This window comes from Sarcophilus harrisii, chromosome 2, assembly GCF_902635505.1.
Source record: "Sarcophilus harrisii chromosome 2, mSarHar1.11, whole genome shotgun sequence".
NCBI classification, from domain to species: domain Eukaryota; kingdom Metazoa; phylum Chordata; class Mammalia; order Dasyuromorphia; family Dasyuridae; genus Sarcophilus; species Sarcophilus harrisii.
In genome coordinates this window covers 198,312,503-198,331,984 of record NC_045427.1, presented here as the reverse complement: position 1 = coordinate 198,331,984, position 19,482 = coordinate 198,312,503, and the positions used below count along the sequence as shown (strand labels likewise).

The following is a 19,482-nucleotide window of genomic DNA, read 5'->3' as shown; positions in this document are numbered from 1 at the left end:
TCATTACTGTATTCATTTGTAATCTCATGTTATGGTTGGAAGACAAACTCAGAGTTGGCTGATATTATCAAACAAAAAGAAAAGATATTAGTCTTCTAACAAAAAGAAGCCAGTGTAAAGTTCATCACTTAAATATTCTTGTAATACTATTTCAGCATGGGAGAAAATAATTTAGCCAGAAATTTTATACTATTAAACAATATGCTATCTGTTTGTAATGGCTTATAGTTTTTAAAATTATACAGCCACGGTCTGATTGAATTTCTCAAACTCTCTCATATCGTCAGAGCTTGAACTCTCATTTTTATTACAATGAAATTAATATGCAAAAAAGGTAAATGACTTGGCCAATGCAACTTAGCTAATTAGTGATGTAATGGTGATAAGAAATCTAGTGGGCCTTATTCTTTTAATCATTACATATCACAAAGAAAAATTCCTTTTTCTCATATAGATATCAAGAGAAGTAACATAGTTTGATGAATACATATGTAATCTCTGATCCAGGAACAACTATGTGCAAGTTACTTCTCTGTCACATACTGCATATGTGCTTACTGCACAAGTCACCTTGCTTCTAAGTTCCCTAGGCAAATTCTAAGATTTTGAATTGTAGAAAAAGTAATAAGAGGAATTAGTAGGAGTTTTCTTATCTGGATATTCCCTAAATCAGCTAAATCTTGTGACCTAATTCCATAACTATCTTGGGTATCAACTATTTTTATGCTGTAGATCAGAATCTGTATTTTAGTATAATATTTATAGAATAACTTAAAAGAAAACTTTTTTCTTCTCCATAAGTAAGAAGAAAGAAGAGAATTATATGCATGCCTTCAAAACTAAAACAACTTAAATTGATAGAAAATATTGGTTCACTGACCAGCAGCCTTGAAGTCAGAAGGACTTGGAGTTCAAATCTGAACTCAGACACTTAGCACTTCCTAGATATGACCCTGGACAGGTCACTCAATGGGAAGGAAGGAAGAAAGAGAGGAAGGGAGGAAAGGAGGAAGGGAGGCAGGCAGGAAACTTGGTTCTAATTTTAAGGCTTGTGTTTTAAGTTACCTGGGAATGGGAGGGGAGAGATAAGAAGTATGGGAAGGAAGAGGACATAGAGCCTACACATTTTTAAACAAGGCACAGCTACATAAACACTTTCTGAAGTATTATGCAAATTGTACCCCCTTCAAGGAAATCTGTTATATAAAGGAAAGTTTAGAGTTTAGCCTATTATAACCACAGAAGTAAACGTGTAGTCTATATTGCAGTAACTCATACCTTTATTATTAAACGTGTAGTCTACATTGCAGCAACTCCTACCTCTATTATTAAAATGCTATAATATTGTCAGTGTATAGTTTATGCTGAATACAGCAAATATCACCTTATAAAAGATCTTAAGCATCTTAAACATGATTTGTATTATATCTGAAGAAAAGTTTTTTGTTAGAATCTAACTGTATACTTTAATAAGTATAAGGAGAAAATAACAATGAAAGATTGAAAAAATACATATTTTCTCCTTACATTTAACTTTAGGAAATATGTCTAAAGCCTGAAAATAAAGTATTGTCCTAAAGAAACTGTCTAGAAACAAATAAAAAGATTAAGCAGAGTTGTGGTGGAGATAGAGGCAGTCATTAGCTTTGGCTATTACTTGGTGGTAGGCACATCTGATACTGGTATCCTTAATTATTTGAAATGTAAGGCATGGGTCAAGGGAGGTTTCTTTTAAGTTGTTGTTGTAGATGGCTTCCTGAAAAGGGGTACCTTATGGGGTAATTCATCAGTTCGCAAGATCATATTACTCATGAGTCTTCCCTTAAACAGGTTTTTCTTCTAGTAACTGGTACACACAGGGAAAAGAATTCTTGGCTACTTGCTCAATATGGTAAACAAAATAACCAAAATACGAATACATGGTATCATTACAAAAATATTTTTAAATACATTACCTTGCCATCATTGTAAAGATTTGGATTAAATCGCACACTATGGCCACCAGTTGTCTCCAAATTCACAAGTGGGGGTGAACTGGGATAGTCTTGTGGAAAATAGACATCAAATTCAAAGCATCCATTTGCATAAGGAGTATCTGCTGGGCCTGTGATTAGAACCTAATATAGGGTGGTGGGAGAAGAGAGAGAAGGAAATCATACAAAGCAGCTTAAAATATATGTTATGCTTGGATTTTTCTGTGTCAGAAATAAAAAACAGAATCTGGTACAAAATAAACAGTTTTCTTCAGTCAATTAACCAACTGGCATTTATTAATAGTTGGTAGTTATATACTAAGGACTGTCCAAGGCATTAGGAATATTAAAAATACAAAGTGAAAACAGTCCTTGTCCTCAAGAAGCTGACAACATAAGGGGGTAAACAAAGAGCCATACATTCAAAATATTTTTTTTTTTTTTTTTTTTTTTTTGTGGGGTTAGGAGGAAGGCACTAATAGTTTGAAAGGATTCTGGTGTGGCTTTAGGTGATGATATCTGACTGATCTTGAAGGAAAATAGTGATTCTAAGAAGTGGAGGTGAGGAGGGAATACATTCCAGGTATGGAAGACACCAATGTAAAGGCATAAAGACTAGAAACAGAATTTGATATATAAACTAGGCCCATTTGGCAGGAACTATAAAATATACAAAGGAGAGTGATGCCTAATTAGTGTAGAAAAGAAAGTTGAGGTCAAGCTATGAAGAGTAGTAATGAATGATAAACAACAGAGTTTATATTTGGTCATATAGGTGAAAAGGAATCTTTGTAGTGTGCTGAATAAGGGAGTTACATAGATTGGAGGAGACCAATTAGAGGTCTATTGCAATCATTGAGGAAAGAGGTGATAAAGGCCTTAAATGAAGTGGTGACAATGTGAGTAGTGAGAAAGGGATGGGAAGATGAGTTGTAAACAGAAATGATAAAATCCAGATGACACGAAACTTATGAACAAAGGAACTAGAAAGGTGGTAGTACCCTTGAAAGAAGATGGTAAACTAGAAAAAGGGGTAACATTTTTGGATTAAAAAAAGTATTCGCATTAGATATGTTGAATTTTAAATGCCCCATGAGCCACTAGAGATGTACACTTATAGCTCAAAATAGAAAAAAGATTGGAACATATCTGAGAGTCATTTTAATAGAGAAAATAATAAAACCAATGGATTGACTAAGGACCCAGTCCTTATGAGCATATACAGTTAGCATAAGTGCATAACATAAGCACATCCTAAAACGGACTTTGAAGAACTGAAAAGCTATTCTGCACCTAGTTTCAGTAGTGGCAAAGAAGAAATGATGTGATTGGTTGTGAAGCCAGAACTTGGATGCTTTCAATGATCTCTAATTAGCCAACAAATCTCTTAGTACAGTCCTTTCTGACTTGGTGCAAAGAGAACTAGGAGTTGAGAGTTACTAGGTGAGATTCTGGAGTGATCATGAAACCAACAGCACAGGATTGTTGTTGTTTGCCTGTGTGTCGTTTTTTATCCTTTTGATGTATTTTTTTCCCTTTTGATATGATTTCTTTTTCTTTATTTTTAGAAAACATGACAAAGATGGAAACATGTTTAGAAGAACTGCATATTTAATGTGTATCAGATTGCTTGCTGTGGGGGGAGGTAGAGAGGGAGAAAAATTTAGAATACAAGGATTTACAAAGATGAATGTTAAAAACTACCTTTGCATGTATTTGAAAAAATAAAATACTATTTTAAAAAAGTGTTAGATTTGAACCTACTCTTACCCAAGACTGAAGTGCACAGGACGTTGGGGGTAGATGGGTGAATTGTTCTATTTCTATTCTTGGTATAGCGCTAAAATAATATTACATTATACAAGTAGAGAGTTAACAGAGGAAGAAAACATATAGTAATGGGAACATAAGCTGAATTCATTAGAAAAGAAGCACTGTGACCGCTTAGGGGTATTTATAGAAATCTTGAGAGAAAGTCTGCTGCAATAGCAGACAGTTCAGAGACTGACTACAAATTTATTTAATAAGGGACTAATGCTATGTTTGGGTCAAGTAAAACAAATATCCAATCGTACACTTAATACATGGTATACCTTATGCTCCAAGACTCCTTTCTATATTGATAGACTTTGTGAAAAGAGTTGATGAGTTTTTCCGTAAGAGATTATTAGGATCATTGGCTTGAATCCAACCCATGCCAATGGATATACTTTGTTGCTTATGATCAAACAATGCCTTATAACTTTTGCCATTATTTAAGTCCCTCCAACCCCCCCCCCCCAAAAAAAAGAGCATGGTTTATAAAGATCTAAATGTTGCTAAATTATCACAAACCCAAACTTGGAAGGCAAGTTTGTTTGTTTGTTTGTTTAGGAGTTCAAAGATTAACCTCTGTACTTTGGAAAAATTATATTAAGTCAAAGTGAAATATGGAATGGAATAGGAAGGAAGTGGTACAATGGCTAAATCTAAATGGGCCATGCCCCCCTGCTCTGCAATGGAACAAATTCCCTGGATTTGGGAGCAATCTCTTTTTTCAGAGGACAAGACCCCCTAAAATATTTTTTCCAGAAAGAATCTTAGAAAAAAGCTACAAAAATTGCGGAGGCCAAGATGAGGTTTTTGCAGGTGAGAAGTTGGGACTTTGGCTGAGAAATGAATGAAACCAGGAAGGTTAGGAAGCATAGAAAAATGAAGGGTGTAACAGGCATGGGGTAACAGCCACTGAAAGTACATAAAGGATTTTATATTTGATTCCGGAGACAACAGGAATCATAATTCTAAGGTAGGTTGGTTGTTTTTTTTTTTTTTTTAAAAGTCCTCCCCCCCCCCTCTCTTTGTGGATGAAGAGCCTAGAATTATTTTATATGAGGCAGAGAAAATATTGGAACTTTCTTCTTTTATTTATAAATCTTAGATGACGCTGACAAATGAAGAAGTGTATTTGCTAAAGGCTGAAACAATTTCTGCACCATTCAGTTTATCATTACTTAACCAAAAACTATTTTTCTACCACCATCACATTATCAGTCTACAATAACTGCACTTAGGTCAATACTTTCAATCAATGAATCCAATGCTCTTTTAAAAAAATCCCATTCCTGATGTCTACTTTGTAGCTTTGTTATTCTCTATATATTTTGTATTTACTTATCTTTGTACATGTCTTTCACTGTAGTAGCATGGAAGTTCGATTGAAAAGAGGCTGTTTTTCTCTTTGTACTAGTTCCTGACATTTAGTAGACACAATAAATGTCTGGTGAATTGAACTGACCTACTTCCTATCTTACTGAATATCCTGTATTCACAGATTGAAACCTTCTCCTAGCATTTCTGAACTTCTTCCTTGGATCCTCACTTAAAAAAAAGTTTCTTAAGATATTTCTCAACTATTGGCTCTTAGTTAGTCTTCTTCTCTTCTTTCTCTATACTCTCTGCTCTGACAATTCACAAATATGGATTTACCTCCTACTTCTATCTCCAAATGTTTACTATCTTACTTAGATGTCCCACAACTCAACAAATCCAAAAATCCAGGTACCAGCAACATTCATCTGGTCTTCCATGTTTATAATTTTGACCCTTGTTCCTCTCTCACTTAACATTTAATCCACTTTCATAGCCCATCTGGCTCACTATTCCCGTGCAGAGCCATTGTAATATACACCCTCATTACAATCTGTCTCTACTACTACAGCCTCCAAAATGACCATAGGATCACTGATTAGGGCTATAAGAGAAATCAAAGATCATTTTAGTTTAATACTTCATGACTGCGATGAGAAGACTGGGGCTCATAGAAGTTAAAGGATCTACCAAAGTCTCTAAGATGTCAAAGCAGAGGAAGAGTCCAAACCCGGGTCCTGTTACCCTAAGTTGTACATTTTTCTCACTGGGGCATAATACCTCAACACTCTTCTGTCAATCCATTGTTCATAAAGATGCCAAAGCAATCTTTATTATGCATAGATCTGATTTTGCCAATATTCTACTTGTAAGTTCTCACTAACTCCCTATGCTTATGAAGAAACATTTGAAATTTCTTGCAGTCATTCAAACTTCTCTACAACAGTGGTGTCAAATACAAATTCAGGGGCCATGCATCTAAACATAACAATTTCTGTGGAATGCATAATGACTTAGTTTTAAAATGTGATATTAGGTATATTTTATTACATTTTTAATTCATTTTATGTTTTCCAATTAGATTTTAAAATTTTAGCAGCATTCAGAAATGTTATGGCCATGTGTGCTTTCTAGCCTTACTGCATATCTGCAAGAAAAGTTGGTCTCCTTTCTCTCTTTCTTTACTGAATTTCTAGTCATATTTTAATGCCTAACTCAAATTCCAAGTCATACATGAAAGTCTTTCCTGATATTTCCTGCTTGCCAAGTCACTACCAACTTCACCTTGGATTTTACGTGCCACCTGCTAACTAAAATATTTAATGCCCCAAATTTATAATTACATTCCCCACTTGTAACTTCTATTAAGTAATAAGGAGGAAAAAAAATTAAAACATACCACATACCTTCATGATGTCAAGTCGTTCTTCATCACAGCGTACAAAGACACTGGAAGACGATGAAAGAGGAAGTGACGTTGACAGTGTTACAGCTTCCTGTGCAAGACGTCGGGCTCTTGCAGCACTGTTTGCATCACTAGCATTTTTCACTTGCGACATGTAGTGATAATTTACTTTAAAACCCAACTTCCCATCATCATCTTCAGAAACCATTTCAAATGTATCTGAGAAAGAAGAAAAAACAACAGAAAAGGTGAATATATTATAAAGTAAGTTTTGACTTACAAAATTTTGAAATTTGCAAGCAATTATTAAAGCATGCAACAGTGCAGTAACAATGAAATAATTAGTAAAATTCAAAAAATAATTAATGAAAATATTTTATTCTGTTGTTCTGGCTTTTTTTCATTTTTTTGGCTAGCTGCTACAGGGGCCAAAAAAGTATTATGAGATTTTTTTTAGAATCATAGTGCTGAAAACAAGATAAATCAAATTTGGGATAGGAAAACAGTACCAAAGTAGTATATGATTAAATGTTAAGCTAATTAGCTCAGGCAAAAATACTATGAATTCGCAGGAAAAAATCACTAAGTTTTTCTGACATCTATTAATTTGTAATTAACTTTGTTAATATGTAAATGTTAATATATAAACCTAAAAATGCGGAAGCCTCTATAACTATCATTAAACTTTCATGATTATAATCTTCACGCTTAACTATTTTTTCTTTGTTAGAAAAAGTACAATTACAGGTTAGAGGACAACAAGAAATGATTGATAAAAAGAAGATATCAACAAAAATAAACAAGGGGAAATAGAAACAAAAACAGTATAGAAGACAAAATTAGTGATAATAGCCTATAATGCCTGATTTCGTTAAGAAGAAAAATGATATAGGATTTTGGAGAAGTGAAAATATGTCTTCACCAGGTAGTCATAATGAATGTATAATATTACTGGACTTGCATATAAAGGGAATGTTCTATAGAGCAACAGATTTAAAGTTATAAGGATCTAGTAATATATATATGTATGTATATATGTAAACATATTGAGGTAATCTAGTCTAGCATAAGTCTACCATTTTAAGAGCAATTTGAGATGGAAATCTCTTACCTCCTCTTTACTACTGAGTAAGCCACAATTCTTTGTGACAAAGAATAAAAAATAGAAAATGAAAAAAAAAAACAAAACTAAAAACTCAACTAGCACACCATCTGAACTGTACGTACTACCCTCCCACCTCTAGTCCATCTGTATATATGAGAGGTGCATATTCTTCACTCTTTTCCAGTGTTAAGATTCATACTTGGCATACTTCATTACATGGCAGTAGGGTTGGAACCTTTTGGGGTTTTTGGTTCTTTCCATTTAAGTTGCTTCACTGAGTATATCCTTTCTTTATTCTATTTATTTTTACTTTGATGTCCATATTCTCTCTCTGAATTTTTCATGTCACTTCACATTCCATTTCATTTATTACAATTTGTTTACAACCCCATTATGAAAAACTTGAATAAGTATAATAATTTTTAAAAATTATAACCCGGGGTGGGGAAAGTTTGTTTGTTTGCTTTTACCAAGACTCATTTGAATATTTATAGCATCATTTGTGAACCATACAAAATATCAACTTATAGAACTCAGACAGTGGGAGATGGTTGTGCCTAGCTTTTAGCTCATCTTTCTCTGTGGCTGCAAGGCCTTACAGAGTTGGGGGGCTAAATGGAATCTGCCACTGGTATAACTTTGGTTTCAAAGCAAAGTCAACAGGATGTGCCTTCTATTTCCCTTCTATTCTCTCTTATACGGCACAAAGGTAAGTTGGTTAAGTAGTGGATATAGTAACAGAAGAAATATGCCTATGTATACACATGCACATTTGAATATATAGCTAAATATAACAATGAAAAAAAGAGTTGTCTGCATCTCTAACATAGCTAAAAAATAGCTTAAAAAGCTTGTTGGAATCTGGTTGTATGATGGAAGCCTTAATCATGGAAAATTCTTTCACACTTTGTTTTACTTGTGGATTTATGTGGATTAATGTGGATTTATTCTGTATCCTACAACTTTACTAAAGTTGTGGATTGTTTCTAGCATTTTTTAAATTGATTCTCTAGGGTTCCCCAAGTATACCATCATATCATTTACAAAGAGTGATAATTTGGTTTTCTCATTACCTACTCTAATTATTTTATTCTTTTTTTTCTCTTATTGACAAAACTAACACTTCTAATACAACATTGAATAGTAATAATGATAGTGGGCAACCCTGTTTCACCTCTGATCTTAAGGGTAATGGTTCTAATTTGTTCCCATTACATATGATGCTGGCAGATGTTTTAAATAGATGCTACTGATCATTTTAAGGAAAGGTCCATTTACTTCTAGTGTTTTTAATACGAATGGATATTGGATTTTATCAAATGCTTTTTTCTGCATCTTATTGAGATAATCATATGATTTTTTTTAATTAGGTTATTGATACAGTTAAGTATGCTAATAGTTTTCCTAATATTGAACCAGCCTGCATTCCTGGTATAAATCCTGTATTTTTTATATATAATAGTATATTTTATATAAATAGTGTATTATTCTGGAAATGACTTTCTGTAATCTCTTTGCTAATATTTTATTTAAGATTTTTGCATCAATATTCATTAAGGAAACTGGTCTATAATTTCTTTCTCTTTTTTCACCCTACGTGATATCAGTATCAGCACCATATCTGCGTCATAAAACAGAGATTTTATGTGTTGTTTTTTTTTAACCTCCTTTTATACCTATTTTTTTCCCCAATAGTTTGCATAGTATTGGAATTAATGGTTCTTTAAATGATTGATAGAACTCACATCTAAATCCATCTGGTCCTGGAGATTTTTTCTTAGGGAGTTATTAATAGCTTGTTCTGTTTCTTTTTCTAAAATGGGCCTATTTAAGTGATTTATTTCCTCTTGTGTTAATCTGGGCAATCTATATTTTCGTAGATGTTCCTCCATTTCACTTATATTATCAAATTTAGTAACATATAGTGAGGCAAAATAACTCTAATTATTGCTCTAATCTCCTCTTCACGGGTGGAAACGTTCTCCTGTTTCATTTTTGAGACTAACAATTTGATTTTCTACTTTTCTTTTTCTAATCAAATTAACTAAAGATTTATTTATTTTGTTGGGTTTTTTTAAAAAACCAACTCTTGGTTTTATTTATTAATTCAATAGTTTTCTTACTTTAATTTCATTAATCTCCCCTTTTATTTTCATAATTTCATATTTGGTATTTGAGGGTTTTAAGTTTTTTTCTGGCTTTTTTAGTTGTAAACCGAATTCATTGATTTTGTCTTTCTCTATTTTATACAAGTAAGTATCCAATGGTTACTTGCATAAAATATCCCCTTATATTGTGTTGCATCGCACAAATTCTGATATATCGTCTCATTATGTTTATTCTCTTGGATGAAGTTATTGTGTCTATGATTTGTTATTTCATCCATTCATTCTTTAGGATTAGATTATTTAGTTTCAAATGAATTTTTGGTCTATTTTTCCCTGGCCTTTTATTGCATGTGATTTTTATTGCATCATGATCTGAAAAAAATGCATTTACTATTTCTGCCTTTCTGTATTTGATTTTGAGGTTTTTATGTCCTAATACTTGGTCATTTTTCCCCCCTCTATTTATGCTTTTATTCATCATTTTTTTTATTATAACTTTTTATTGACAGAGCCCCTGCCTGGGTAATTTTTTTAGAACTTTACCCCTTGCACTCACTTCTGTTCCGACTTTTCCCCTCCCTCCCTTCACCCCCTCCCCCAGATGGCAAGCATTCCTATACAAGTTAAATATGTCACAGTGTATCCTAGATACGATGTATGTGTGCAGAACCGAACAGTTCTCTTGTTGCATATACCTGGTCAATTTTGGTACAGGTTCCCTGAACTGCCGGAAAAAAAAAAAAGAGTGTACTCCTTTCTGTCTCCATTTGATTTTCTCTAAAGATCTGTTATATCTAACTTTCTCTAAAATTCTGTTTACCTCCTTATTGCCTTATTTGTTGTGGAGTTTACTTTTTCTTTTACTACAGACGTTGGTTTCATAAATTTGTTGTGTTTGTGTTTCTCTGCTACTGTTTTGGTTTTCTTATGCATTGTGTACTGTATGCATTTTCTTCCACTGATTGAGCTCTCTTTTTTAATCAGTACCAAACTATTTTAATAATTAGTTTAGTACTATAATCTGAGATCTGATATTGATACCACTTCCTTTCATTTTTTCATTATGATTCCTGAGATAACGAACTTTTGTTTTCCAACATAAATTTTAATATCATTTTAACTAGCACTATAAAATATCCATTTGATAGTCTGACAGTTTAAAGCACTAAGTAAATTAATTCAAGCAGTACTGTCATTTTTTCTTTATTGGCTTAACTTATCCATCAGCAAATAATGTTTCATTTTTTAAAATCCATCTTAATTTCTATTATTTCTTCACAGTGTTTTATAATTGTATTAATATAGTTCCTGGATATAGCTTGCTAGATTCCCAAATATTCTGTACACTTCTGAAACTATTTTGAATTTTTTTAATTCAAAAAATATGTTTGAATTAACATATGAATGTTAACATATGAATTAACATAACCAATATATTTTGGTAGCAATTTGTTCTGAGAAACTTTTTAATGAGGTAGAAGTAAAACAAGATACATAATCTAATTTATATTTTAATGTATTTAACATCTACTGGTCATCCTGCCATCTAGGGGAGGGGGTGGGGGGGTAAGAGGTGAAAAATTGGAACAAGAGGTTTGGCAATTGTTAATGCTGTAAAGTTACCCATGCATATAACCTGTAAATAAAAGGCTATTAAAAAAAACAAAACAAAAAAAAAAACCTTGAAGTATACAAGCAAAAAAAAAAAAAAAAAAAAAATACAAGATACATAGAGATTTACTCTAGGATATCATAAAGTAAGGCAATAACATAAGGCAACTGAATCTTGGGAGACAGGTTGGTATTAAAAATTAGAATTTATAATGACTCTCTAGAAATAAGAAAACTGTGAGGCTAAATCTCAGCTAAGTCAGGGCAAGCTCATGACTGTCAAAGAAACTGATGACAGCTGCCTCATTTGATAAGGTCTTATTGCACTAGGAATCAGGGGACTTAGGCCAGCCAGGATGTCATCCCCAGGAGAGAAGGTGATTTATTAAGAAAGTGGGCAAAGACCATCCCCACCCTAATCAAACTTACTTTAAAAAAATTTTTTCCCTCTGAAGTAACTAGTGTCAAGTGACTTGCCCAGAATCACACAGCTAAAAAAATATTAAGTGTCTGAGATCACACTTGAACTCAGGTCCTTTTGACTCTAGGGCTACTGTTCTATCCACTCCATCAACTAGCTGCCCCATACTTTCTTCATTTGTAGCAAGGGTGATGAATAATTAGAGGTGGGAGATTTAATGGACTGACTTTTTGCTACTTCTATCCAGACCCCCAGTTCTAATTTTGTTTGGGTGAGACAGAATAAGTTTCATTCTCTTCTTATATAACATGAACTCGAGGGCGTTGTTTATGTAGGCTGCCATACTCTGGAAGCAATTCAGAATGTGAATATTCTTCCTAAATTCTGGGAATTGAACATAGTACTACGTACTTGACTAAGATAGGGAACAGTGATACTACCAATATCTTTGCATTATTTTATTACCAGTTACACTTCTTTTTGAACTTCATGTTGGACTTCCAGAAACTTTGGCAGCATGGACATAATGTTGGATCTCAAGTTAGGAAGTGCCAAGTTCAAATGAAACTTTTGATTCTTACTAGCTCTGTGACTCTGGGCAAGTCCCTCAGCCTCTATTTGTTTCCATTTAATCACCTATAAAATGGGGATCATAATAGCAGATATTTCAAAGAGTTGATGTGAATATCAAAACAGACAATTGTAAAGAATTTAGCACAGTGCCTGGCATAGTAGTAAAGACTATAAAAATACTTTCTTTATGATTACCTCAAGGCTCAGTTCAGATTACACTTTCTTTGCAAAGCCATGAGTTAATATTCCAATTGTTGATGCTCCCTATTGCTTTTGCAAACACAGTATTATACTTATATGTGTATGTGTATGTGTAGTATCTTCTTCAATACACTGCTACCTCTCTGAAGGCCCATCTACTATAATCAGAATAGTGCCTTGCACATATTAGTAAAGTGCTTGTTAAACTGGTTATGCACTAAAGGTAGCATACAAGATGAGGAGAGTATTCATGCCATTAGTCCAATTAAATATTAAAAAAATAAAGAGAAATGCATTTCCAAGTTAGATGGTAATTGCTAATTCCATCTTCCACCAAAATTCTTAATCAAACCAAGAAATTAAAAAGTCAAGAAAGGAAGAAAACAACTTTTCTGGTTATCTGTCTTTTAGAGTCAATTTTCTTGACCTTTTCTTTTCACAATTTCTTTATCCTTTTCTCAACTAAAGCCAGAGATTTCTAAGACACTTTTACATATCTTTAAAAGAACTGTTAAGATGCTCTTCTTCTGATCATATATTTAATATTCTAGGTGTTACAAAAGAACTTGAAAAATCAGTAGTATATACCTTTAAAAAAAAAAAATGGTCAGCTATCAGAGAAGTTCCCAAATCACAGTATTTTTTCTTAAAGAAAGGGAATTTGTTGACAGATAAAATCATGAACTAGTTCAAAAAATGAAGTTTTGGTATATCGTTTATAAAAAGCTGCCCTCTCTTGCTCCAAATACTTATTATGTAAACTGAATTCTTGATTTCCTTATCTTTGAAAAAGGATATTACTATCACACCAATTATATAGTGCTGCAGAAATATACACATTACTGGGCTTTTTTCAGACTTTATTTAGAATCACATTTCATATTAAATCTAACTATAATATTAAGAATTTTATAGATCTTTTAACCATTTTAAAAAATCAATAATTTACAAAACAAATACTGAGATCTGAACTTACCAAACTGTAATTTTTTCATGACAGCTACATACTTTTCTTCAAGTGATCTTAATACTGACAAAGGTTTTGGTTTCACAGCAGCTTTCTTGGAATATTCCGCCAGTTTTTTTTCTGTTATTTAATATTTTAAGAAAAACAATATTTGATTATGCATTTTAGTAAAATGAATACAATGGAAACACTGCTTTTAAAACCAAAAGTAATGAAAATTCATATCAATAAACTTATCCAAGATTTACTTACCTTATAATTTTCGTATTTCATAATCCTGTTTTAATTATTGGCAAAGCATTCATTCCTTTCCATTTTAAGTACATTTATATTAGAATAAGATTATATAATAAATCTGATTTTTCAAATGAATTGTCAGAAAAAATAGGAGTCATGCTATTCCAAAATTTAAATGACAAAAAAAGCTAATTTAATATTTTTCTTCTGACTATAACTTTTTTTTAAAATTAAGGCTTTATATATAAAAGTTGATCAGATTTTTAGTACTTGCTTTATACCTACTCAATTTTCTGACAACATCCATATAATGCTGAAATAAAATTTTGAGAAAAGGTGTTATCCACAATACATAACAAGAAACTGATTTGGGAACAATTTGAGATTTCAGTAAATCAACATGCTCAAAATTAATCATTTAATAGAATGTTAGATTTACCTTGATTTGCTTGCCGCAAACTGGTGGTAGCCGCATAAACTATTTCAGCAGTTTTTTGAATATCAGGTACCAAAAGAGTGAGTCCTTCAGGCTCTTGATCAGATGCATCTGGTTTTACTCCTGTTTTTGCTTTATCCTTTTTAGATCTGTATTTTTTAAGATATATATGTATAAAAAAAAGAAATATGATTGTAGGGTTTAAACAGCACGACTATTACTATTAAAATTAAAAAGGAATTCTGGATTTTATCTAACATGAAGTAATCCTAATATTTACCATGAGAGTTATTTTAAAAAGTTGCCACACCTTTTAAATTTTACAACAATAACTTGCAATTATTTATTTCAGGTTAATTAAAGTATAAGCACCTTTTCCCTCCAAATTAAAAACACTAGCAACAGACAATATTTTTCTGTGTCATCTTAAAATTACTCAGATGTCATGATAGGTTTTCCCCCCTTATTCTCTTAGCTTAGCAATATTAAATGATTAAAACCTCAATCAACTAACACAAAGCAACTATCAACTATCAACTCTAATTGTTTTCTAATAGTACCACACCCATGTTGGTAGTATAATATCTTAATTTTATTTTTTCAGAGAATTTAGAGAGAACAAATAAAAGTTCAATAGGTTAGAAGTTCAACTGAAATTTAAATATGCTCAAATACATGCATTTATACAATAAGATCTTTGGTGTCCATTTCAGGAAATACTGTTATAAATAAAAGATTTTTAAGACTAAACACTAGTGTCAGAAACTAGGATGGTAAACAATACAGAATATGCACTTAATACCAACTTACATTAAATAAGCAAGGAACCATAGTATGTGATTTACCCCCCAACAATATTTGTTTCTAAAGAAAAAAAAATTAAACTTTAATTTTAATATCATCATAGGTAATAATGTAATTTAAAACAATAAAAATAGCTGTTTTTCCCCTCCTTGCGCCTGTGCCCTTCCTCTGGGGCAAGTGGCGGGTCGGGTGGAGGGGGGAAAGTGCGCCTAGCACCTGCCAGCACACAGCTTTATCTGGTCAAGAGAATGATTAGAGGTCTTGGGGTCGAAACAATCTCAACCTATTCTCAAACTTTCAATGGATAAAAAGCCCAGCATGCTGGCTTGGAATGCAAGTGCCTAGTGGGCCACTTTTGGTAAGCAGAACTGGCGATGCAGGATGAACTGAAGTTCACAAATATTATGGCAAACTGTGTTTCAATTACCATTATTTTATTATAAAACAAGTTCTCATAATTTCTTTTTATCGTATAATTCATTTTTTTCTACAAAAAGTATGTTTTATTGATCTTTATATTTATAATTTAATTGTAGTAATTCACGTTAAGTTTCATGGGAAGTTAACAATTTCTGATTTGGTTTTTATTATCATGTATTAATACAAGATATTCAAGAACATTTAATAGATCATTTACATATGTATATGTAGTGACCCATTAACCTAACTAAATGAAAATTATTAGTTTATTAATAAAAATATAGCTTATTTTTCTAGGTCAATATATTTCTCTTTATAATAGGGTATTTGTGTTTATATTCAATTAATTCAAACAACTTGGCATAATCATGACTCATCACTCTAGATGAAGCCAAAAAACAGTATAGTTAACATTTTAAAATACAAGCTCAAACAATTAAATAAAATTCCAAAAAAATGAATTTAATGGCAACAAAAAGAACCTTTTCTTACAGAAAAAAAAAAAAAAAATGTAGGCTTTCTGCTGAAAGAGGGTCCAAATAATTGTAGGAATCTGAAAGATATATTTGACAATAGAGATGATGGAATCCAAGGCAATTAGGTCCAAAATATAAAAATGCACAGACTACATTTAGAACTGAATAAATGTGAGGCTTTCGGTATGTCATGGGATTGGTAGGTACAAGATATCCTTATTATACTATTAAGTAAAGGTAAAACGCTCCTCTGTCCTATATACTATTCATTTCCTATCTCTTTACCATAGTTACCTAAAGAAGAGGTAAAACCTAAGATCATAGCACTCAGAGTTGACTAATATTTTTAATACTGAAGTCTGAAAGAGCTCCTTGCCTCACCTCGATTTATTTTTCATCCTCACCTGACCTTTGCCCTCTCACTGACCCAAATTCACCCTTCTTGCTCATCCAGTCAATTAAGCCTGCTTTTGCTTCAATTTCTTTATAGGGATTAATCCCATTGGTGATCAGTTTAACCCCTTTTCCATCCTTGTATCACTGATCCTCTTGTCCTATCATCATGCATGCAATGCCAATACTCAGATCTGGGTCATCTGGAGGATGGAAAAGCAGAATTGTGGAATTGGGTTCAGGTTCTAATTCTGTCATTTGTTACACCACTGTAATCATGATCTAGTCACAACTTTCCTGACCTTAGTTTATTTAGCTATAAAATAAGTACTTTTTCATTTCTTGTGATTAGAAAACCCATCAACTACCTTCTCTATTCTTCCTCTCATTAGTCTGAATACAGCTTAAGAAGTTATACAATCATGGTAACTAGGTTCTCCATGAATTCATATTAGCTAATTTCTTTGAACCACCACTTTCCTCAATCTACCTTCCCTTTTTTCAGTTCCTCCCTTCTTTCTTATCCATTTCCCTTCTAATTTTGCCCGCCCTTTTACCTAATTTTAAGTGAACTAGTATAAAATATTTTTAATATTCTTTTACTGACTTTATCCTGTTCTCACAATTTCTATGTTAGAAACCTTCTATCTCAAATCTTTATGCTTCTTTCTTTTATCTTCAGCAGATATTTCATTCACCTTAAGAAAAAGACTTCAGTTGTAGGGCTTTTGATTTTGCTTCCTGTCCCAAATTTCAACAGCTACACCTAGCCACTTAGTATAAGGCCTTCTTATAAAGGTTACCTCTTCTCTTTGTGGCCTTGTCTTCAGTGTTTTCTAGATGTTTGCCTCTTAAAACCTATCTCTTTTAAAAAGCTTTTTTGTTTTTAACGGGCTTTTTTCTGACACTTAAAAACAAGGGCATCTCTCCTTTATTCTTAAAAAAAAAAATCATCTTTGCATCATTTTGCAATTCTTTCAAACATCCTGTGTCTCGAATTCAATGACAAAATTATAGCTAAAAGAGTTGTTATGCTTGTTGTATCCATTTTATTCACTAACCATTCACTTTTGAAATCCCCAGAACCAGGATCCTAACAAAAATCATTCCAATGAAATGGTTCTCTTTAAAGTTACCAAAGATGTTTTCCTCAGTCCTTATGTGCTCTTTCTCTTTAATACTGATTACTACCTTCATCTAACAGCTTACCCTTTCTTCCCCTTCCTCTGGCTACTCTGATAAAGCTCTCTTCTGATTTTTTTCTTCCCAGCACGTTATATTTCCAAACCCTCAGTTTCCTTTGCTGAAAGATCACTTTCCATTCCTGGCATCTTTATGCATGAGTGTCTCCCTAAATGTTCTGTCTTAAGGCCTTATTCTCTTATTTTCTTTCAGTGATCTCAGAAGGTCAACAATTCAAATGATCATTTCTATACAGATTAACTCAAAAATTTTGTGTCTTCCCTAATTTTCCCTCTTTAGAAATTCTAATATGGATACAATTCATACTGTCAGCTGCCTACGGGACAGCTCCATATAGAGCCAAAGTAAATTGATTTTCTTTCCTGCAGAACCTATCCCTCTTCCAAATTTTCCTGTCCCCTTTGAGGATACTATTATTCTCCTACTCATCTAGATTCAGCATTTTAACTTTCCTCTTTCTCAATTCTATATTACTAAGTTAGTATTCAAATTTTATCAAATCTACATCCACACAATTGCTTACATCTGTTTCCTTTTCTCCATATATACATCCTAGTTCAGGTCCTCATTACTTCTCTCCTGGAATAGCAATTATTTGTTTCCTCACATCTTGTTTCCTCCCTCCATAATCCACTCTCACAAAGCTGTCAAATGATTTGTTTAAGACAATCTGTATTACTTGTTGCTCAAAAAGTACTGTTGCATTTAGGATTAAAAAGACATGGCCATCTACTTGGAATTTAAAATTATCAGTAACCTGGCTGCAAAATACCCTTCCAACTTTATCTTACAATATTGCTCTTCACAAACACCTGATTCTAGCCATCCTTGTAACTGTAAAAAGTCATCCTTCATCCCAAAGACAATTCATTACTTCCTTTAAGGCTTACCTTGGGTGTATTTCTTTAATGAGATCTCCTCAGACACCATTATCTTATCTGTTAATATATTCCCCCACCTCTTAAATAGTCTTATTTATACTGTCTATGTGTATACTCTGCACACTATGTGCTCCCCTCAAAAGTTGTCAGTCTCACTCTCTTCCAGAGCCAGGGAAGTCCAGTGGCAAGAAAAAATTCAAGACAACTATTACTGGTACATGATGCAGCAGATAACTTTAACCTAACAAAATTAACCTTAACCTCCTTCAGTTTCATTGCTTTCACTGGAGAAACTGGAACAATACCTAGAGCATAATAATACATGAGGGTAAAATGAAGATCAAATAAAATAATGTGAGTCACAAGCCTTAAAGTGCTAAATAAATTCCAGCTATATTATTATACATTCATAATTTTGTAATTATCTTCAGCTGTGTCTATGCTCACAAATATCCAGTTACCAAATACTATCATTTTTACCATAACATCTTATAGCTGTCCTTCAGCTGACCTTCCTATCTCTCTTCCTTTTCCAATTTATCCTTGATACCTCTTTCCAAATTTTTCTTAAGCACAAATACTTTTTGTTACCTCATTAAAAAAAAAAAAGATAAAACAAGCAGACAACCCATTTCCCCCAAAGTTCCCTATCTCCTGAATAAAGTTTAAATTCCCAACTGCATTATATAATCTAGGACTAATTTATCTTCCTCATATTAATGCTCCAGTATACTCAACAACCCCCAAAATTGGATTATCTTTTAAATAGAGAGAATAAAGTTTTCTCCATCTAAATGTTCTTCCCTAAGAATACCCTTCTTTCATCCTCTTGAATGGTTGAAGTCCTTCCTGTTCCTTTAAGCCCCCTTCAAATACCATTTCTTCATCAGAAGTCACTTCTGATTCTCATTATCTGTAATTATTCCCCCCCCCTTAGTCTTTGCTCAATAATTTGTTTTATACCTCTTGATTAATCATGTATATTTTATGGCTAATTATGTTAGAACCCTTTATTCGTCTATAAACTATATAGGTCCATGTTCTAAACTTTCTACATTTGCTGAACAGGTTGCCTAGCACAAAGTTGTCATTTAATAAATGTTTACTGTATAATATGATTCAAGTACTATATGAAGAAGGGG

At 32.7% G+C, this 19,482-nt stretch overlaps 1 protein-coding gene across 7 annotated transcripts in view; it reads right to left on the bottom strand.

The window, feature by feature from the left end:
• The window catches only part of BIRC6 (baculoviral IAP repeat containing 6), a 297,969-nt gene that overhangs the window by 25,421 nt on the left and 253,066 nt on the right, over nt 1–19,482 (bottom strand). For 6 of the 7 annotated variants that reach the window (XM_031951250.1, XM_031951246.1, XM_031951248.1 and 3 more), the window contains 4 exons: nt 14,167–14,312; nt 13,500–13,610; nt 6,506–6,723; nt 1,956–2,117 (listed from right to left, as the gene is read on the bottom strand). In XM_031951250.1, the coding sequence (XP_031807110.1) occupies nt 1,956–2,117; nt 6,506–6,723; nt 13,500–13,610; nt 14,167–14,312 (637 nt within the window). Of the gene's footprint in view, nt 1–1,955; nt 2,118–6,505; nt 6,724–13,499; nt 13,611–14,166; nt 14,313–19,482 lie in introns of those variants that run through there. The other variant, XR_004231861.1, reaches the window with a different exon arrangement.